The 22,376-nt window shown below is 44.1% G+C and overlaps 4 protein-coding genes across 5 annotated transcripts; 1 reads left to right on the top strand and 3 right to left on the bottom strand.

Annotated features, from left to right (window-relative positions):
• Positions 1-228: 228 nt before the first annotated feature.
• Positions 229-1,646, top strand: fkbp3 (FKBP prolyl isomerase 3). The gene is made up of 7 exons (XM_089021572.1): positions 229-384; positions 585-686; positions 760-861; positions 928-1,063; positions 1,142-1,209; positions 1,283-1,380; positions 1,471-1,646. Exons 1-7 carry the CDS (start codon positions 280-282, stop codon positions 1,523-1,525), a joined length of 666 nt encoding a protein of 221 aa, XP_088877698.1. The 5' UTR covers positions 229-279; the 3' UTR covers positions 1,526-1,646.
• Positions 1,647-1,778: 132 nt separating this feature from the next.
• On the bottom strand, positions 1,779-3,281 carry faua (FAU ubiquitin like and ribosomal protein S30 fusion a). The gene is made up of 5 exons (XM_089021573.1): positions 3,214-3,281; positions 2,611-2,692; positions 2,382-2,526; positions 2,147-2,202; positions 1,779-1,985 (listed from the first exon to the last, which is right to left on the bottom strand). The coding sequence occupies exons 1-5, from the start codon at positions 3,279-3,281 to the stop codon at positions 1,860-1,862; spliced, it is 477 nt and encodes a 158-aa protein (XP_088877699.1). The 3' UTR covers positions 1,779-1,859.
• Positions 3,282-3,656: 375 nt separating this feature from the next.
• prpf39 (PRP39 pre-mRNA processing factor 39 homolog (yeast)) lies at positions 3,657-10,928 on the bottom strand. Of its 2 annotated transcripts, none has more exons than XM_089022241.1 (13): positions 10,810-10,928; positions 9,767-10,153; positions 9,269-9,642; positions 8,944-9,188; positions 8,529-8,696; positions 8,169-8,349; positions 7,638-7,745; positions 6,149-6,313; positions 5,511-5,637; positions 5,147-5,415; positions 4,829-5,013; positions 4,415-4,607; positions 3,657-4,098 (listed from the first exon to the last, which is right to left on the bottom strand). In XM_089022241.1, exons 1-13 carry the CDS (start codon positions 10,820-10,822, stop codon positions 4,009-4,011), a joined length of 2,505 nt encoding a protein of 834 aa, XP_088878367.1. In that variant the 5' UTR covers positions 10,823-10,928; the 3' UTR covers positions 3,657-4,008. The 2 variants fall into 2 exon arrangements, with proteins under 2 accessions (XP_088878367.1, XP_088878370.1); XM_089022244.1 differs by having other exon boundaries at positions 9,767-10,150; positions 10,810-10,911.
• Positions 10,929-11,651: 723 nt separating this feature from the next.
• On the bottom strand, positions 11,652-20,825 carry zbtb2b (zinc finger and BTB domain containing 2b). Its single transcript, XM_089022594.1, has 3 exons — positions 20,558-20,825; positions 16,081-16,261; positions 11,652-14,729 (listed from the first exon to the last, which is right to left on the bottom strand). The coding sequence occupies exons 2-3, from the start codon at positions 16,251-16,253 to the stop codon at positions 13,391-13,393; spliced, it is 1,512 nt and encodes a 503-aa protein (XP_088878720.1). The 5' UTR covers positions 16,254-16,261; positions 20,558-20,825; the 3' UTR covers positions 11,652-13,390.
• Between the last annotated feature and the right edge of the window lie 1,551 nt (positions 20,826-22,376).

The raw sequence follows: 22,376 nt of genomic DNA, 5'->3' as shown, positions 1-22,376 counted from the left end.
CCAAACTGGTGTGATATAAACGATTGACTGTTCTCAATACTAAAATTATAAATTATATCCCAGTATATATTGAGACTAATGTCATCCCTTACTCATATTCTTTCATTTACATTTAAAATTTTATCGTGAGCTCACAATGGCAGAAAATGTGATACGATTTTAGAGTTCTCATTTCGCTTTATAGTCTGATATTTTTTGAATATTATGTTTGTGTTTTTTCCCTGTTTTTATTTTAACTTTCATTGCTGAGGTTAAAGTTCATATATCTGTACACCCAAAATGGCGAACGAGCCAGTACGTGAGTGGAACGACGAGCAACTTAAAAGTGACGATTTGCCCAAGAAATATTTGATCAAGTTCATTCAGGACAATGCGGCGCACTCAGTACGTCCGTCAGTTGAGTATTCAGAATGTGCGGTTGCTTTTTTTAAAGTGCATTTTGACGAGAATATGAGCCATTCGCGTCAAGCAGGCTAGCGTGTGCAGCCCCACATGGGCGGAAATCAATGTTTGCAAACAAAGTGGCTCCAGTATTTCACATATAACATCCCGTTGCTTCAAATAACACCCTATTCTGTGTTTAGTTTCTCATCGAGCACAGATTGCTGGGAAATATCAAGAATGTAGCAAAGACGGCCAAGAAGGAACAGCTCATCGTCGCCTACAACGAGCTGTTTGCCAGTAAAGTGAGTGATGCCATGCGAAGTCCGTTTGGATACAAATTAAATTACAAAATAAAACAGTTCCTGTATTTTGTAGAGGTTTAAAGGCACGGAGCCGGTGGAAGAAGTGACGGAGCAGGTGAAAGCTGTCAAAATCGATGAGAAGCCCACAGAGCTCAAGGTTGAACTTGTGGATGAGGTAAAGACGCAGGCTCTTGCAGTCATTTTCTGTAAAATTATCAGAAGTGCATTTTCTTCCCTTCAGGGTCCGCCCAAGTTTACCAAAGTTACGCTGAAGAAAGGCAATAAGACCAACTTCCCGAAAAAAGGCAACACGGTGAGCTGTTGGTACACGGGGACGCTGGAAGACGGTACTGTTTTTGACACCAACATCCCCTCATGTGAGTAGCTGCACTCGATCACGTTCATGTTGACTTTGCGGTCCAGCCAACTCGGGATTCGCTTTGTCATCTCCACAGCGGCCAGAAAGAAAAAGCAAACCAAGCCGCTGAGCTTCAAAGTGGGCATGGGAAAAGTCATCCGGGGGGTATGTATGTGTATTATTCCTGAAGTTGTTCTCCTTTTTGTGTTTCTTTTTAAACTTTGTCACATTTTTATAGTGGGACGAAGGTCTGTTGACCATGAGCAAGGGTGAGACGGCCCGTCTGGAGATCGAACCTGAGTGGGCGTATGGGAAGAAAGGCGTCCCAGACTCCAAGTATCTTTTTGGGAAAGTTGATCTGGACTCAGCAGGAATTGGGTGGATGGGTCTGAAAACATTATGCTTGGCCTTAACTTTTCCCTCCAGAATTCCACCAAATGCCAAACTGATTTTTGAAGTGGAGTTGGTGGATGTGGATTAAAAAAAAATGAATGTCGATGACTGACGAATACAAAAGACATCACCATTTTGTTTCTTTTTTTGTTTCTTGTCAATGTACCGAAATATTTTTTGTTTGCATGAAATATAACTTTTACAAACAAGACAGTTGTTTATATTTTTCTTTACATACACATTTAGGTTGATTTACCAAATGATATTTGATAAAGGTGTATGACATGCAGATTAACGAGTTCTCGTCATTCCCCAACAAAACTTGTGACTGAAAACGAACGTTCCACTGCAACGTTTTATTCACAGCAGGAAAACATTTGAACTGTGTCAAAACGGCTCGGTATGGTCATCACCCACTCTTCTTATGAGTTGGCATTGGGTCCCTTCTTCTTGCCGTAAGTGGGCACCACATTGACAAAGCGCCGGTTGTATTGGATGCGACGCTTGGCGCGGCCAGTCTTCTTCTTCTTCTTCTCCTGCTTGTCCACCTGGTACACAAAAAAACAAGCCAAATGTTCAGCTTTCCAGACATTTCATGGCTCAGTGTCTGACTAGTATTACATCGCCAAACAAACACTATCAAATATGGCTAAACAAAGGGTGATTTCACGTGATATATATTGTTGTATATTCTGGAAACAATCCTCACCTTGGGGGTCTGCCCCCTCACTTTTCCAGCACGGGCCAGAGAGCCGTGGACCTTACCTAGACACAAAGGGAAATTGCATTTTCATACATAGGTATAACAAAGTCAATGGGAAAGTCGCAATACAGTACATGCATGCCATCTAACACATACTTTAAAGCCAACATATAATTTGATGATTAAATGGTTAAAAAAAAGAGGAGCTCATTTCTCCAACATTAAATATTTCAACACTGACCTCCCAGGAGTCTACCGGCGACTTCCAAGGTGCAGTGCTCGGAAATGCCACACGATGCCAGAGAGGCATCATCTTCCAGGGGGCAACCTGCAAGCAGTACCACCTGATCCTCAACGAGGAGACCCTCCAAAGTCTGGAGGTGAGCCTTAGGTGTGGAATGTCAAACTGTTACTGCCAAGTATCACACAACTTGTGTAAATATGACTTGCATTTGTGTATTTATTTCTACCTTAATTTGTCCCACAGTTTCCTGACCGGTCACCTCAAGGGTGTGAGTATTCTTTGCACGCAGGAAAAGCTGCATCTTGATCCTAAGAAGAGACTCCAATTTAACTGGGTCAAACTATGATTACACAACTGGAGCAGTTCGCATTGTATAAACAAGAAAACAGTTAACCGTACACTCTCTTAAGAAATTACTACGGTCACAAATTTGTATCAGAGAGGTTCTCAAATGTAATTATCTACCATGTATACGGATGTAAATCTCCAGTACAGAGATGGAGAAACATTGAGATCGAGAAGAAAAATAAAAACAGTAACATTTGTCTTATGTAAATTACAAACGAAACGGAGAAAACATACTTTTGGTCCAGGAAGAGAGAAAAGTTGTCGCGGTAAAGCTAATGCTAAACTATCTCAGCTAGCAACGTGCGGCACACGAGATTGAGAGGGAGAGAAATGCGCATTAAACACACAAATTATAGCCAGTCTATTTAACGTGACTGTTAAATAATAGGTTCGAGGGTTTGGGGATGCCTCTTCGACACACAATAAAAGCCAACTACGAGTTAAAAAAACACTTTTACCACTCATTATGCACAGGCCTTACCTCTTTTGAGTGCTAGTCGATCGACGCGCAGCATAGAAAAGGCCGTTCGCGTTGACAATACTGCGCATGTGCTAAACGTCATCGCACAGCGACAGACCTGAGTCCCCGCCCCTTAAGTCTTCGCCATGTTGGATGTGGTGAAATTGCATTATTATTTGTACAGAGATATTCAGAGCTGTACATTAGAATTTTTGTCAGCATATAAATTTATGAGTACTTTCGTATGGCTTTGGGCGTTTCTTACATCAGGGTTTGACGGTTAGTAGCAGCCAGATTGACATTTAAATATGTACATGACAATGTGAGGTAAAAATAAAAAAACAAAGTGTGCCTTAAAGATTATTGTAATATATGGAGAATGTAAAAAATACTTCACAAAATGATTTCATGTAATTTACCAGTTGCCCACGAATTACAATGAAGCATCGGAAGCAGGGACACACCAAGATATCAATCTGTTTATTATGAAATCAAGTTGAGAAAACAAAGGTAAACAGGAACTCTTCATTTGGGGTTCACTGAAAAACATTAAAAATTCTGCAAATTTAAAGAGACCCTCAAGGAGAGAGAAAACCTGCCTAGAGCACAAGGTTGGGTGATGGAAGCAAACCTCTTTACAAACAACATGCATTGTGTGTATACTTTTAAATCCCCAACAGGAGCTACGTGTACTGTAAGGAAAAATTAGCTTGAGTCAAAACAAAATAAATCTTTTGGAAACGCGGTGCTGGTTGTCTTTAATTTGAAAAGCTAGACACATTCTCCCATGAGAGCTCAAGATCACGGTGGTGGCCATCATGTCGGAGGAGGAGGGTAGTATTGGTTATACTGGGCGTATTGGTTGTACTGGCTCCATGAATTTTGGCTCCAGGCGCCATACTGTTGCTGAAAAGAGAGAAAATGTGAAATGTGAGATGGGTCTGCGTTTGAAACAAAGCACATATTTTATAACCCTCCTATAACCCACCCTCCTTCCCCCGAAAAAGAGGAAACAAAATTAGACTGTCTTAATTTACAAACCTACTGTTCAGTTGAAAACAAAGCTATTGTTCTGTTATATGAATACAACGCGGTTAAACAGGTTCATGAACCGGTTCTCGTTGACTTTGTGGTATAGATGTGAACGGATATGGCGGTTCAGTTTCACAGCAACGGGCCGTGTAAAAATAGAAAAGGAAAAAAAAAAAAGATCAAAACCCACCTGGTACCAGTTGTTATAATTATATGCGCTGTTGGCATGCATGTCAGTCGCGGCGGCGGCCATGGAGCCGTCGTCGATGCGCTGCCGCTTAGCATCGGGTTCCTGAGAACTGTCGTAGCCATTCTCCGCATTCCTCTTTGATAAGTCCACTTCCTTCTGCAGGTTCTGGTGTTCCTCGTAAGCGGCCACCAGCCTGAAACAACATTTCCATGGCGTCAGCTCTCCAGGGCCAGAATTCACGCTGCAGTTGATTATTCACATTTTTTTGATGAAGGCGCAAATCTAATCGTATCTCAGTCCTTCTAATGTTTTGATCTGGTTATGAGGCGATGATGCACATCACGGGTGCGCTGTTTGCTAAAAAAAAATAAAAAAAAAATAAAAAAAATATTTATTTTAACTGCTCCAACTCACGCATGGATATCGGTGCCAAAGTCCTCGAGGAATTCCACTTTGCGCTGGGCAAAGAGGAGGCGCGACTCCATTTCCATGGGGCTCTTCAGAGCCCGGTCAAAGCAGGCCATAATCTCGGCCTGGTTCTGTGTCACATCGTCGCTAAACTCCAGCTCCAGCAGGTTGAGGTAAAGCCTAGGACTTGTCTGAGAGAGAAAAGAAACACACAGAGCGCATAATGACTTTGTTATTCATCATTTTGTGGCCGTTGTCTTTAAATGATGACACACGGAAAAATCCTGCATCATGACGAGATAGCAGAGCTGCGCCTTTGGCTACCTGATCTTGCTCGATGGCGTCCAGCAGCACTTTCCTGGCTTTGCTCAGGCTCTTCTGCACCTTGAGGAACTGGCGCGCCAACTTCACGGCGTAGAAGGACGTCTCAGAGGCGGTCTTTGAGGTATCCACCGCCTCTTTCAGCAGCGCCTCCGCCTCAGCCAGGTTGCCGCGCCGGCGCTCCAGGCTCACCCGCCGCAGGCGCACCATGGCCAGGTTGGGCACCACCATCTCCAGGTTCTTGAGTATGTTTCCGGCACCTTCGACGTTGCCTGTGGAGGGGAAGCAGTAAGAGCGAGGGACATTTTAGTCAAGAGTAACTGTTACAGTGGTGCCTCCAAAGTTAAAAAAAAAGTGCGCTACACACCCTGCTGTTCCTCAAAGCCAGCCCACAGAAGGTGGATGGCAGGTTTCCTGGGCAGGTGGACGGTGCAGGCCTTCCGGTAGACGTGCCGAACGCCATCCGTGCTGAAGGGTTCCAGATATTTGGCGTACTTTGGAAGCGTGAAAAGGAGAGAAAGCGGAAAGGAGAGCAAGCGGAGGACAGGAGAGCGTAGAGGAGAAAGAAAGGCAAAGAAAACAGACAAGACCAGACGGTTTAACATTTCCCGCTTCTCCTACTCGGGTGAATGTCGTCATCGACAAGATCGTTCTTAGAATTTTTCTGTGTAAACCCATCAGCACCTTCATGGAACCAATTAGATAAGATTCTGTAAGGTAGTGGGAGACGAAGAAGATGCAGTTGGCAAATGCTGCAGTCAAATCTTGTGTGGCAAGCTGGCCATCCCCTAATACAACAGATACAGTCACATATCAACGTTACACGCAAAGAGAGTGCAGGACGATTTTTGTGGTGGTTGTTTTTTTCCGTTTTACTCCACGTGATTGTCATCGATGGTTGGGGAGGAAGTGCAGGGAAGCGGCGAGCATAGAAGTGGTGTGGTGGGGGAGGGAGGAAAAAATAAATAAAATAAAACGACACTCAAAGAAGAAACGCTTTGATACCTTGATCCAGAACTCTTCATATAGAGCACAAGCGATGAGGCAGCGTTCAAAGAGAACAACCACACGCTCCGGAGTGCCGTTCTCCATCTCAAAGTCCAGGTATTCCCGCCAGTTGTTCAGTTGCGTCTTCTCCAGGGCTTTAACGTGGAAGTAAGGTCTCTTGATCTAAAAAAATAAATGAATAAAACATTTTAAACTATGTTACATGTTACACTACAGGATCAAAAACTCGGAAAATGCAATGCTAATTTTGACTCAAGTGCTGTTTAACTCATTCACTGCCAGACATGCAAAAATGTGCCCACTTCAGTGCCAGGGTTTTTGTCATTGTCACTCAAATTCCAGGACCCATAGAATATTGAGTTTTAGGACTGCATAAATATTGAATTCAGTGGAAGAAACCTTCGGCCAGGGGTGTCAGTCATTTTTTGCCGCGGGCCACATTGTAGTTATGGTTTCTTCCCGAGGGCCGTGCTGAATTTGCGGAAGCCATTAGTATGTTTAATCCCCTCCGCGTTTTACATATAGAGCGCACAATAATACTAATAATAATCAATTACATTTTAAGCGCTTTTCAAAGCTCGCAAGGACACAAGGTCACAATAAATAAATTAATGAATAACTAGTTTTCAAATCTGAAGTCAAGAATAATGACTGTTATTGTGGTGTAGGATTTTAGCAAGCATCTTGGAATTCCACCGAAGCATTTGTATTTAACGCCTCAAAATAAACTCATCTTGTGTGTGGTTTTAACTCATTCACTGCCAGATATTTGTGCAAAAAATGTGTCCACTTCAGTGACAGGGGTTCTGTCACCGTCACTAGAACTCCAGGAGCCAAAGAATATTGAGTTTTAAGACGACATAAACATTCAGTATAACGTTAGAAATCTTATAATAATAATACATTTCATTTCTAAGCGCCTTTCAAAACTCTCAAGGACACTTCACAGTCCGGGATTTTTTTGTGCGGGTAAGCAGCAGCAGCCATTCGCGACAGTGTTGACTCTACCCGGAAGTAACCTTTGTGTAAATGTGAGAATTTTGAATATTTCTTTGTGTAATAAAAAAGAAATTAGGAAAAAGAGCGACTGCCTCTCTTCTTTCATCCGAAAAAGAGTTAATTCCCAAGTTATATGGATCTGGAGTTATATGAGCTTGGAATGAGGGCGGCTATCCAAAATACAATGCAATACATACATATTGGTTTATGTAGCGCTTGAACAACAGCTGAAGCTGGAACAAAGCGCTAACATGGAAAGAAGGGAAATGTTGCCTAATGTGGAAAAGAAAAACATTGCCAGAGGCCGATGAAAAAACAAAACCTGAACACATTCGGGAATGGCGCTCTATGTCATGTTTTCCATTCCCGAATGACTTTGTGAATGGCAGTGAATGAGTTAAAAAGAAAGAGGGGAAAAAAGGTACAAAACCGCGGACCTAAAACCATGCACATTCAGACGATTGAAACTTGAAATGAAATGTCGTACCCCTTCCTCAAAGGCCCAGCGTTTGCTGACTTCGTGCTCGTTGAGGTTGAACACTTCCTGTCGAGCCTCGATGGCTTTGTGGCGCATGTTCTCGATCTCTGTCACTCTCTATGCGAAAACACAGAGGAAATGGACACTGTTGGACGGCTTGACAACAATCACCTGTTCCACTTGATGTAATTAGCTGCCGGTAGCGGTCCCGCAGCCATAGATTTACATCACCAGAGACAAGAGGCCTGCAGAGGGGGGGTGTATATATGCACCCTGCATATCAACCTCTAGGTGGAGGTGCTGCGGGTCAATGGGCCTCGGTTGTTCCTTTTAGTTTAAGGGCGAGTGTCCCTGACAGGATGCCAGCGTCAAGCCCCCCTTGGCTGTCTTTGGCTTTGCTGCCGACATAAAGACAACTCTTCAAACTCTTCTCTTAATCCACATCACGGTCACGGTGGACAACAGGCAACCTCCATCTAACGCCAGATTTTTTTGGTTTTGCTTTCGGAATTCTTCTCTTGGTTCTTCCTGGACTCTTACCTTGGCGGGGTCGGCGAGATCCTCCGTGCCGGGCGGCAGATCTTCTTGGGGCGCGGGCGTTTCACCGTCTTCTCCCACCATGGACGTCAGGTTAGCTTTGGAGAGCTCCAGTCTGAACTTGACAAACTCCTCCTCCGACAGGAAATGTTTGGGGTTGTTGTTTTGAACATGATCTTTGAACCTGCAAGTGTCAAGTTTGTGTCATCGTCAAGTCATAAAAGATCCGATTTGGAACGAGTAATGAAATGATTCATTTGAGTAAACGTCAGGGCGATTTTGTACAGAGCAAACTAATAAAAATGCGACACCAGGTACCAATGTCAAACCTCGCTCTCAAATAATTCAGGACTATACCCTTACTTTTGTAAGTGCTGTGAGTAAAGCTGCGTGGGGATGCCCAGGATCCGGTCGTAGATGGCGGTGACATTCGCAAGCTTCCCCTGTTCCGCCTCCCAGATGACAAAGGACTCCCAAAGGCGGTCTGAGCGGAAGTCTGTACCGGCAGCCAAAACTGCATGTCCGTATGCCCTGGAGGGGAAAGACGGATGCGTTTTAGTTTGGGCATTTCATACTCAGTCGACAAAAAAAGAGCTTTGAAAGGCGCTTGAAATAAAATGTAGTATTATTATTATTATAAAAGCAGATGTATGGTCTTAGTGTAGCCAACAATAAACATTTTCACGAAGGTGTCTGCTATCCATACATGATATGAGCCGCTTGTCCATAAAAGAGTGTCACAACAACATTTGTGACCTCACAAGAGGTCTCTACTTACGCTCGAATACGTCCCTCAGTCTCTGGGTCGCTGGTGTCGGAGTTCTCCTTTATGTAAGTCATGTAGTGCAGCCAAAGGTCCACGCTGAGCGGGATGGCCTGCAAGCCTCGCCGGTACACCTCTTCCGCCACGTGGATGTAGCCATGCCTTTTCTCGATGTCGGCGTACTTCTTCCAGTACCCGTAGCAGTATGGATAGCGCAGAAGGAAAACGTCAAATGATTTCCTCACTGCTTCGAGGATATTCTGAAGGGAGAACAGGGTGACAGTGAGTTATTTTCTCGATGCCTCCATTGTCGGTGGAGGGGAGGTTGTATTTTCTTTACCTCTTGTTCGACATACTGCAACAGGTAGACCCAGCCGTTAAAGTCCTCCGGGTTGTCTTCGCATCCTTTCAAGAGTTTTTCAAACTCACTGGGGAGCTCTGGCTCTGTTGGAAAGATGGTTTCTGGAACGGGGGCTTCTGGAACGGGGGCTTCTGGAGCGGGGGCTTCTGGAGCGGGGTCTTCTGGAGCGGGAGCTTCTGGAGCGGGGGCTACTGGAGCGGGGGCTACTGGAGCGGGGGCTTCTGGAACGGGGGCTTCTGGAACGGGGGCTTCTTGTGGGGCAGTTTCGCGAGTGGGGGCTTCTTGAGCAACATCTTTGGTGGCCTCCTCAATCTCCATGCCGTCATCGGCAGGTTGCGATGCCTCTGTGCCCTCTGTAGGAACATTTAAAAGAGAAGACATAATGCAAGGCTTCCTATGCCCTGGCTTGGCTTCGACATTGGTAAACATTTCATCCTGTACCACAATACAAATTTGAGCGCACATCTTTCTTTTTACCTTTATTGGTCACTTCTTGTTTGTGCGGCTGAACCTCCATGGACTCTAATTTCTGCTCCGGCGGCTCTTCCGGGGGCTGAGGTGGAAGTGGTGGAGGTGGCGGTGGTTCTTCTGGATATAGTGGTGCATTGCTGACCTGAAACTGTTCCGCGCTTTTCTCCACAGGGCCCAGCTCCGGAGGAGGGGGCGGTGGAGGAGGCAAAGGCGGGTTGGAGTGGTCTCCTGCCCCAGAAAGGGGATCCATGCTGGGCGGTGGGGGTGGTTGCTCCATGGTCCAGTCTGCAGTTTGGTTTAGAGCAGGAGGGTACACTTCTCCATTAGACTCCATAGCACGAGGCTCTGATTCTAGCATTCCAGTTTTGTGTTCTTCTGAGATGTTTAGGCCTGCTGGAAACAATAAATCGAGCTTCATTATTAATTAAAATTATTTTTTCACACAGATGTACTCATGTCTTCTGATCAGACTGGCATTGGTGTTGCATTTTGCTTACAACGTGGAATATTATAGGCCAAAGTGTTCGGACGTTAGGGAGTACACAATTTGAAGATGGCCGACATAACGAATAATGATGAAGGTTCACCCTAATATATGTGTAAATAATATTGTGTGAACCCAGATCAGGCCTTTACATCGACGACTTTTGGACTAGAAGTGCAAACAACCATGCCGGTAAACGAAGTACAACGTCAAGTCGGGCCTCCGCTGACGTCTATTTCCTGGTGCCACCGCCGTGGTTTATGCGAGTGCAAGTCGGCTTGCTATCGGCCTTTTTGTACTAAAACGAATCCACTGCACTTTATGTGGCGTAATGTCAACCAACAATATTGCTTATAAGTGCAATTGAACCACTAACTGGCCGTTGACCTTCATATGTCTACAATCCAACACTATGCTACGCCATTTGGCGGCTACGCTTCCTCTTCTTCCAGGAAATAGTCGTACCCCAGAGGCTTTGCTACGTGCACTAACCCCGCACCTGCTACCGTAACAATGTACGGTCTTTCTTTTTTGCTAAACCAGAAGAACAGTGTTATAATCTTACCAGGGGCTTCCATGTACTCTTTTATCGAACTTGAAGTGTCCTTCTGTGTGGCACGCTCTCTAAACTACGACGGTGCGGCGTGGTTGATCCGCCATCTTTTCTTAACTGGAAAAAAAATAACAAGTAGGTAGTGCGCATGCTCCGGAGACTTCGGCCAAGTCGTCGACTGTAGGTCGGGTGCACGTCTTGAGCACTTTCGATACATGCAGTATTTTGAAAAAAAAAAAAAAAAAAAAAAAAAAAAATCCCCATTGATTTTAAAATGTTAGGAATCTTTTCAAATACGTTTTCGGTTGCTCTTTAAAATACTCTTATTTTATGTAGCACTTTATGTTGCTATACCTAGGATTTTCGAGTTATGCTGTAGTTATGTTTTTCAGCTCCTGTTCACAAGGGTCACTGGTGTTAACAAACACAATCAATAAAATGGGACAATAAACAAACATCGGCAATGCACTTTATCCCGTAAAATGTACTTAAATGTCACCCAAAATTACTCCATGTGTGATTTAATAGGTAAAATTCGTGTTGTAAACGCGGAATTTTAAGGCGTTGAAAAACAATTTAAATGCGTGAGCTTGCTTGGTAGTGGGGAGCCTTGATGTGACTACACTGCGTGTACCTGTCTTTAAAATGTTTTTTTGTTTTGTTTATAGTTCCTTTTTTCTTGAAAGCAAAAAAATAAATAAATCACATATCGTGGGCTGATTCAGTCAATCTAAACTCCACGGAATAGTTTTTCATTAATCCATTGTGCATTTTAGTGTCAAAATAAGTGTCATGGGGTGAATATCATTTGAAAGAACGTTAGTATACGTATAGAAATAAAAAAAAGAAGCCTGTGCTATCAAAAGACACATTTTATTGTTTATTCTTCACTATGAAAAAGCAGTTGATAGAGAGGAAAGAACAAAAAAATAAAAGTCACATTCCTGAGAGCACATATTGATCACAGTAGATGTCAGACAAGCTTTAAGAGGGAACATCAGCATGTGTTATGGGATGGACCCGTCTCATCCTGATGTCTCCATAACATGACACACAAACGTTTATAGGACGGTGTCAAACATTGTCATCTTCCTGAGATAGCCACGTCTTGCCCACACACTCACGAGCAGTGAATGGCTTCAAACAATATATATTCACAATGTTCCAGATGTGTGCACATTGGCGCACTGCAGCACAGTTTCACAGCGCAATCTAGCCACAAAACGGAAAGAACTTTCATCACCGCAACCACACCTTTTCTGAAAAACAAATATTCCAAACCATATTTTTTGAGATGAGAAAAACATAGGTTGAGTTTGAGTAACAATAACTAGTGAGGAAAGCATATCCAAAGAAAAGCATGTATCTCCAAATGTATTATTTATTTTTTACTATCTTCAAAATAAAAACTAATAATCTTGTGTTTCGTCCGAAAATTAAATAAGGACCAGAAGTATAGAACCGACAATTTTAGATTAAAAATATATACTTTGTTTTAGTGAGTTTTTTTTAAATCATACAATAAAATTTCACCAAAATGTTACTTAGGTTTTAGAAAATATCACTTTCTTCAACAAAAGAAGAAAATGTGGAGAAATGTTTGTTGGGGATTCAAATAAAAGAACATGATACATGCTTTTCAATGTTATGCACCAGTTTCTGACATTACGTAGAAATGGAACCCATGAACGACATTGATCTCATCAGGCAGCCACTACGATTATTACATGTTCATCACTACAGTTAAAAACTATCCATCTAGTCCCATTATTTCTACTCCGAAAGCTAAATTTTTCGTCACAATAGTCTCCTTTGTAAATTATACCACTGTGTATAAAATTAGAACTATTTAAAAGGGGGAAGATTCAAGTTTTTCCGAATGCTTTTGCTTTGATTCAACTCTAAATGTTGAGGAAAATAAGTGTGCTTCCTAGTGGTGGATGCCATATGAACAAATGAACAAGGTGCACATTTTTCACTCAATTTTACCAAATAAAGAACAAAATGGAAGACGTCAAAATCACAGATTGTCTCGGGGGCGCGTTTTTTTTGTAGACTTCAGCTGCAATTCCAACGCGCCTCCTCGCGGCAGAGAGAGCATTATTAGCTTCGAAGTACGGCCTGGCGACCACACATCAAACATGCACGTTGGGCCCCTTACTTCCTGTTTGTGAACGTTAAGGTCCTCACCACAGCTCGCGTCGTTTAAACATTTATTCGCGGTCCTACGAGCGCAGGGAATTGTGCAGGTACTAGAATGCTTTTTGTCACTTGGAAGATAATTCCACGCAATATCAGAATGGCAAGAACGTTTCAGCTATTGGCTCTGTCCATTGTATGACATGCACTGAACTGTAGTACTCGTACGTGAACATTTCAATGCAAGGGTAGAATACTGAATAAAATGGTCCCAGAGGGACAAGATAGAATGGCGGTTATTTCCCCACCTTCTATTCAAGTCGGTGAGAGTGGGCAACACACACACACAAGCACGCAAAAAAGATCTTCCACACAAAAATAAAACCCCGACTGAGGCCTTTGAGCTTCATCATGAGTTATAATTTAGGGAGAAAAAAAATGGCTGTTTTGGCGTCTACTCCATCAGGGGCTCCTCGGCCTTGATGGCCTCGAGCGGCGTTCCCGAGTTGGACAGATCTGAGCCGTCATCTTTGGAAAGCTCGTCGTGCGGAAGCATCAGGGCGGCGCCCGCCGGCAGCCCCGCCAGCCCGCCCTGCGTGAAGCACAGGTGCTTGATGACCTCGTTGGGGCTGGAGAAGGTGGTGGCGCAAATGTTACACTTGTACGGCTTGGATGTGGCCAGGAACATGGCTTCCATTTGACTGCTGTCGTCACCGGCCGCGCACAACTCCATGCTCTGGCGGTCCACCAGCGTGTAGGCATCGGCACCTTGGTTGAGGCACACGTGGCGGGCGGCCTGGTTGGCGCGGCAGAAGCTCTTGCCGCAGGCGCTGCACTTGAAAGGCTTGCCTGTGTGGATGTACATGTGCTCGCGCCAGTGGCTCTTCTGGATGAACTTGCGGCCGCACGTGCAGCACTCGTATTTCCGCCGCTTCAGCTCGCGGTCCAGGTCGCCGTTCTCCAGGTTGTCGATGTCGGCGATGTCCGAGGGGGGCGGCGTGTCCGCCTGGGAGATCGGGACGCCCGCGCCCCAGCCGGATGTGGATACCTCGGCGCGGGGCGAGTCCGAGTTGTTACCGGAGGCCAGCGTCTGTTCGCCGTCGCTGGCGATCTCCGCGGCGGCGGCGACTCGGCTTCCCTTCAGGAGCGCCTCGGCCTCCGGCGCGCTCTGCTCGGCGACCGTCGCGGGCGAGAGGGCGTTGTGGTTCTCGGCCGCCTGGGCGTGCTGAAGCAAGTGCTCCCTCAGCAGGCTCCTCTGGTTGAAGCGACTCCGGCACAGGTGGCAGGTGTAGTGCTTCCGGAAGGACGAGCTCCTCTTCATGATGCTGGGCTTCACATGCAAAATGGCGTTGGCCGAAGCGCCGCCGTCCGCGCTGGGGGACTCGGACGCCGCCTCCTCATCGGTGGGCTGAACCCCGCTGGTGGACGCCTCCGCTTCCGGAGGGGAAGCAGCCGGCTTGGCCGCCGCGGCCGCCGATGGGTACTGGGCCTCCGAGCCCAGCGTCTCCATATCGATGGGCGAGGAAAGCGGCAAGCGGGCGGACAGCGCCGCCTTCTGGTCGGCGATCTGGATGCCGTAGAGGGAGGTGGAGAGGTTAATGCTCTGCTCTGGATGTGCGTACACCGACTGACTGGCCTCCTGCAGCAAAGGGTAGGCGTGCAGGAAGCGGACACCCTGTTCCAGACGCGTGGGGTCGATGAGTTGCGGGGCCAGCTTGCCTGTGTACATTAAGTTGAGCAAGTAGCTGAAGATGTCGGGCTGGATGTCCGACGCCTTCAGACGCACGCAGTCACTGAAACATCAGATAACAAGTGTCCTTCAACTAGAAAAACATATCCTCTCAAAAATGTAGTCGACAGTTGACTTGAGAAAAAAAAAAAAGACTTCCTGAATATTCAGCGCGAGTCTTAAAACGTAAAATATAGCTACAGTGAAACCTCAACTTACAAACACCTCAACTTACAAACTTTTTGTCTTACAAACGTCAAATTTATGAAAATTAAACCTTATAATAAGCACTATTTTCATAATACACACCCACCACGGCTGGCGGAGTGATCTTCGGTGGAAGCACACGACCGAACAGCATCAGAGGTTAAGTTACCAACAGTCCTTATGGAAGGTGACTCTCCTTCCATAAGCCATCAACGACCATCAAAAAGGTAAATAAAACTTTATTTTACAGCACTGTTTATTTCTTTAATTACAGTCGTCATGTAACAGCAATTCCCTTTGACCTCCAACGCCATTCCATCAAGCCATAAATTGCCATCGCAAATGTAAATAAAGTGACTTTATGATACAATGCAGTGTATTTCTTTCATTACAATACAATAGCACATTTATTATACATAGAATAAGGTATGTTGCATGTAGTTTTAAGGCTTATTTAGTTGAAAAGTATATTTTATGGAAACCTGGGAACGGATTATTCCCATTTTAATGGTTTCCTATAGGAATTTTTTTTTTTGAGATACACACTTTTCGCCTCACACACTCTGTCTGGGAACCAATTAAGTTCATAAATTGAGGTCTCATTGTATATGCGGTGGAATCTTAGTAAAATACGCTCAGTAGAAGTCAATTGAAGCCATTTTACAAATTATGGACACAATTTGTCCGGAGACGTCAGTTGTCCTTTAACTAAATTTCTTTAGCTATTTTAGCAGAAGTAGGTCATAAATGGCGAGGATCATGTAGCAATGTGCGCTAATCGTATCACAGACTTGCAAGGGTGCGGCCCAGATGCATCCCTTGAGAAGCAAGGCCCTTGGGCCTGCTCCATTTTTTTTAAATCTGGCACGATATTGCCATCATAAACAGCCCTGCCATGTTTATTGCATTAATTTAGCCATTTAGTCAGTGTGTGATTCTGAATGTTGAATAAGTTTGTCTTGAAAGAGCGTGGAATAAATTTACTGCATTGGCTGCAACTACTATGCGGGCTTTTGTTCAGAAATGTTCAAATGGGGATTGTGAGCAGTTTCTTTGGACAAGAGTAAAATAGCACACTGTGAGCTCATGATGTTTAATTCACTCGTTCTATTGAAGAAAATATAAAACCTGATTTTATTTTTTGGATTGCTACAAGGCATCCACAATATTTATTGTTCTTGATTATGTGTGCGTACAGTTTCTTGTACCTGTCCTGGTGAATAAAGAGCATTCTGAAGTAGTTGGAGAAGGCGGCGAGCACGGCCTTGTGGGCTTTAAAGAACACGTCTCCGATGGCCACGGTGCAGTCGCACAGGAAGCCAAATTCTCTCTGAGCGTTGAGCTGCTGCAGCAGGATAAGACCGTGGTTGGCCAACTCCATTCTTCAACCTGCACGCACACACGAGAGCCAGTCAGTTTCCTGTCTGCGACGAGACCGGAGGCGACAACAACCGCACGGGGGTGGGGTGGGGAGACATTTTTGAAAGGCTCCAGAGCTTAACGGTGGAGTCGCGGCTCAGCAAACTCCTTTGGAGAATTTGTGTTTAAAAAGTGACGTGCACACTGAGCTGATTATGAATGTTTGATTTCCTGAGCAGTGCGCTCATATGATCAGTATGGTCAAGCGCTTGTCACACCAGGATGGTTCAGACAGAACCCTACCGTCAAGTTGCTGGACAAACGGACCCATTTAAAAGTTAAACAAATAAACAAATAATTGTTGTTTTATTTTTATTTTTAAATGTCACGACCATGTTTGAGGTTTCGGACACAATTGGATAAAAAACACGGGCAAGGTCAAATTGACTCAGGGACATTATGCTGCTCCTGAGCATAACAAGAGTGTTCTAAGTTAAAGTTAAAAAGCCCAATTCAGCGCTTAGAGGAGGGGGAAAAATGACATTTATTCGACGACATGTCATGAAAATGACAGGCGACCATCCGGCATTATGAAGTGCTTTAAAAGGGACTGTTACGACTTCAATGACCTCTCGACTTTTTATCATTTTGAAAAGGATTGAAATATTTGACACCGAATTTACCCAACTTGAGAGCCAAATTAGAGTCGACTAATGGGCTTTTCAACCACTGCAGCACATTTTTGTGTTCAGGAATGCAAATAAATAACATTTTCTCATTAACTCATTCACTGAATTTATTCGGGAATTGAAACTATGACGTAGAGCGCCATTCCCTAATTTGTTCGGGTTTTGTTTTTTTTTTCACGCTTGGGTGCCGATAAAGCGCTGGCCATAGCCTTTAGCAATGTTTTTTCGTATCCAAACAGGGGCAGCATTTGCCTTTTTTTGCATGTTAATGCTTTGTACCAGCTTTAGCTGTTGTTAAAGCCCTATATAAACCAATGTGTGTATTGCATTGTATTTTGGACCGCCACCCTCATTTCAAGCTCATATAACTCCAGATCCATGTAACTTAGGAATGAACTCTTGTGATATAGGAAGTAATTTTCTGATGAAAGAAAAGAACCTAAGGTTTCTAACGCTGTATTGAAGATTTATGTCGTTCGAAAATTCAATATTCTGTAGGTCGTGGAATTCAAGTGACAATGACAAAAACCCTGGCACTGGAGTGGAGACATTTTCGCACATATCTGAGTAAAAAATGTTATTTAGGTTTCACATCTTTTAAGACTCCAGCAAAGTGTTTCCATGAATTAAAAAGCATTATTTTAGTCATTTTAATCAATCCGGGCATTGTTTGATTTCAGCAGCTGTGGCATACACAATGTATTTGATGGTGGGCGAATACTCGACAGGCCGTGACTGCTGCGAATGCTTCGCCCGATTTTTAAACAGTCTCTTAAAATATCGTACGGCGGAGATTGTCAGTCACAGGAGAACGGATGCGAATGGAATAAAACCTGATAGTCCCATCACGGACGCAGCGAGAGATTGAGAGAGTTGATGTCCTTTGGGTAAGTCGTTACTTGGAAGACCACCGCATGAGGGAATCAACTTACCAAGCTTTTCAATCCAAAAACGTTTGACCAAGCACAATTCTGTTTTTACCATTAAGACATTAGCTCGTGTGAAGTCAACCTCACGGGACATGTAACCCCCACTTGACCAATCGAGACGAGTTGCCGTCGACCCCTCTGAGGTCACTGGAAGGACCGGGGACGGCTTGGGGCCATCACATGATCAGGGCGGTGGGGCGTCGCCCCACATTCCTGAGACCAGAACTGGTTCTAAAACCAGCCGCCGTCCAGCACCCCACGCCCTTGTGGAGGGGGATGACGGACAAGCACTTTCTCGGTAGGTACATGAAGACGGACGCTCAACTTTTGGGGGGGTTAGGGGGATCTTTGTGTAATATCACCATGTATGTTTTCACGTCGCCGATTATGATTATGGCGCTTAACATTGATCACACCATTGATTATTTATTCTCCTGGTGAATTAGACAGCATTACTTATAAACCGGAGACTTATTGTACACAACAGTCTATCTCGCCATCTGCCTCGACCAGATGGTCGCACACCCGGAGTGTGGAGCTGCTACCCTCGGGTCTCTCTCCTCCCAGTTAAAAAAAAAAAGGGGATGGAGGGGGCGGGGGTTGCCACTGTGGCCAAGTGTTTGCTTAACGGAGACTAAAAAGAAATATTTTTGGCTATTTTCTGTAGAATGAAAAATATTTTTGGCATTTAGACTGCTTGCAAAACAAAATAGCAGGATAAGGGCAACAATCATGGAACAAGTGAGGTCTGCACACAACTTCAGATCACAACCAAAACATCAACTTCCTGTCACTCGGAAAACACCAACAGGAACCGACATCTTTGACTTCATCCACAATTCAGTGATCTTCTGTCCAGTTACGCAATAAAATGTTTTCACCAGTGTCTTTTTTTTTTTTTAGCTCTGATTCAATTATGAATCTGTTTTCCCATAATAGTGAAATGCTTTGATGGCATACCTAATATGTTTTGCTCGCCAAAAATACAAAGATGACATTCACCGGACATTCACAAATAGTCACTAGTGCTATTTATTTACTCAAAAGGGTGTTGATGCTGTGGCGGGGTCAGGTTTTTAGAGGTTGGGTTATTGAGTTAAGGCAGCCTGCGTTTGAACACGTTTAATGAATAAAAATAAATGTTTTCATTTATGTTGTGCAACAGTGAGAAGGCAAGATCAAGTTAGATTATGTGAGCAGGTTGGCAAGCACGTTTTGGGTCATAACAGAATCGAAATGCAATTGACAGTAGATGATTTAATGGTTCATGCTTTCAGGCAACACAAGTGGGAGATGAGTTGTGGCTGTGTAAATGGGGACGGGGGACATGACATTGGAAGTTGACTATTCCAAATGTGAACAAATACCTGATCCGTACATCATAACTGCCAATGACAGTGCAGTGTAACCACACAGATGTGACAGACACAGTCAGTGTCGGTTTGACATCATCCACAATGGTGTCTAACGTAACAATATTACACACATTATGCTTTATTTAAATCCAAATCTATTGACATTTTCTGCTGTGTCAATTTGAATTAATGTGCCCCTTTATAAATATATAAAAATAAAAGGCTGGAAATACATAAATGGTTTATTTGTCCCGATTCATTGCTTAGTTGAAGACAATAATTGAAATGAATCCATTATTGAACTATTTTTTTGCAGTTCCCTGTACTTATTTTAGTTTTGATTGTATAATTAACATGTTTTCATAAAGTACATTGTCATGAGGTGCATTTTTTCCCTTATTAAATTACTCGGTTTGCGGGTGAGGGTGGAATGACTAATCGTATTTCCATTCATTACAATGGGGAAAGATTATTTAAGATACTGTAAGTGTTTTGAGTCACAAGTGTAATTGTTAATTTGATTTAATCTGAAGCCATTTAATTTTTGTGCCATGGAGGACTCAACCGACGAGTTTGGACACAGCTAAAGAAGCTTCTAAGACTAGTATAGTCAGAAATGGGCAATTTAGGGTCCTAATTTTTTTATTTCTGGTTTCTGGAGTGTGGGAGTAGAGAAAATACACTAACGCTTGGTACCAAATTAGAACCCAGGCAGGGATAAATTGCAATGCAATAATTTTACCTCAGAGGGGGGTTAAATTATACATTTTAATTTTGTTATGCACCCGTCAGACAACTGCAATTACAATTCAAATGATTTCTTAAAAACTAAAAACAATTCGTTCGTGGTTGTGAGACAATTGTTTGTAGAGGGCATAGCACCGCCCCTGCTGAGAGGCAGACACGTGTATAACTCACTTCCGCAGTACGACTTTAAACGTATCCTCGCAGCAAACATTTATCAAATGTAAGGCAGCAGACGAGTGTTTTTAAAGGCGACTTAAATTAGAAGAAAAACGACAGATTAAACACGCAGAAAAGCGAGACACGACACCGACCACGACGCGTCGTGCCCGTTGTCGCCTCTCGGTTTGCTCCAAGCTAGCGCCAGAAGCGGACGTGCGCGCACGCGCAGCAAGTCCAGACAACCACGGAAAGAGGCAGGCGCGCGCACGCACGAACGGACGAACGGACGTGAGGGGGATGGGGTTGCAAACGACCACGAACTTCTCCGTATGGCGTGCGCACCCCCCCCCCCCCCCCCCAAAAAAAAAAAAAAAAATCAACTAAAATACATAACGGTGCTTCAGTTATTAGCCAACGACCGCGTTTCGTGTGTCGCCAGCTTTTTACCGTATCCGCTGCTCTCCCGTCGAAATAGTCGTCGCCTTGACGCCACCGCCGTTTGTTTCTCTTTTTTTGGTGGTTGTTTGTCATCGGGTGGGGGGACACGTCCGTCCTCTCCGGGCTCCTTGCAGCTTTGTAAGCTGCTCGTTCGGCGGCGGAGAGGGTCGTCGGTTGTTTTCCGGTTAGGGGGTTTTACGTTACAATCACATGACTGTGGCGAAGGAGCCCAGCCAAATGCGACCGTTGCAAGGATCCGTTGGCCAAGGGGGCGGTCGCGGTAACGTTAATTCTAACCCCCCCCCCCCCCCTTCCGTCCCCCACCTACACACACGCCACCAGTCCAAGCGGTGTCCCCTTTTTTGTTGCTTTAAACCGCCGTTGGAGTAAAAAAAAAAAGCCCTGACGAGACGAGCCGGCGACTTTCAACCAGGGCGGCTACATGCTGGCTGCTAACTCATTCATTCAACTAGAGCGTGCTACTATTTGTTTTGAATGCTGAATTAAACATGCAACTCCTTAAAGGCCCCCACCCTCCAATGCACTGCAAACAATGTCCCTGTACCAATTTGAATCAGAGCAGAATACTTGATAGCAACTCCATTAAATTACCTCCTGAAACACTGAATATATGAGATATGAGACCCCACCCCATCAAACATAATTCTATTCCCACAACCTACTGTGCTCCCACTTCTACAACTTCCAGTTAATCATTTTATATTGATTGTTTAATATGGTCTGAATGCAAAGGCACTGTTATACAATAGTTGTGGACTAGTTTCATGCTGATTTTGTTGCCCATGTCTTGTTAAAGAACATCCTTTCTCATGCATAGACAGCATCGAGAAGCACAAAACATCCGTTGCATGCCAGTGCATAAACAGGATATTGCTTAGTGGGCACTTTTTAAAGTGAGGGACTGCTATTTTAAAACGATATGGACCAGGAGTAACCTAAAGTAGAGTACAGATATATGTATTTTTTGTTTTGTTTTACCGTGCTTGGCGTACTTGATATCAAACATTCGATAAGGCATCTCCATTGTTCCCAAAGTAGTCTTCTGAAGAACCAAACGTGACCATTGAGAGGCAGCATGGTACCAAGGGTATGCCAGACATCTGTAAAATACAAACAAGAAAAAAATGTAACAATTAGTTTTTCTGGTAACTACATTTTGCTTACAATCTCACTATTTTTTATTGCGGCCAATTACTTATAAACACAGCCTCAGTTGTACAACCACTCACATATTCACCAAGTATGAAGTGAACTAAATATTCAACATATCGAACGTTGATGATTCTCGACTCAACGTTTGGCGAGAAAATCAAATCAAACCGGAGTACGCTTGATAGTTGTTGAGATTAATCTTTGAGAGACATATGACAATGAAGCCTTTGGTAGATTTGATCACGAGGGGTTGAAAATTCTCAAATTCGTCCCAAATTTTAGTATGCACGATTTCCACTAAAAGCCCAAAGGCGAGAGGATTTGATCCAGTTTGCAATTCAATTCTAACAAACCACAAACCGAAAAATCATGCTAGACCTTGGTTCCATCATTGCATATTTGCTCCTGAATTTAGTTTGGCCCAGAGAGAACTTCCCACTGAAACGGCCCCTTCTTCACAATCACTTTATTAAGTCGTGTGTTGTTATCGGAAGCGGCCATTGATTGGCGTTATTCTTTTGTAAAACAGTGAGCCATTCAGACCGGGGACTGGGAGTCCACAGGACGCTTGGCGGGCAGGAAAAGTCGAGTATGTAAAAAGAGACACGGGGCGGGAGGGACTGTCCTCTGAAGCGAGGCCCTGTTGTTTGTCCTA

This window comes from Hippocampus bargibanti, linkage group LG19 (genome assembly GCF_051943395.1).
Source record: "Hippocampus bargibanti isolate YZ-2025 linkage group LG19, ASM5194339v1, whole genome shotgun sequence".
NCBI classification, from domain to species: domain Eukaryota; kingdom Metazoa; phylum Chordata; class Actinopteri; order Syngnathiformes; family Syngnathidae; genus Hippocampus; species Hippocampus bargibanti.
Note: the sequence above shows the minus strand (reverse complement) of the source record. Positions and strands in the feature narration are given on the sequence as shown.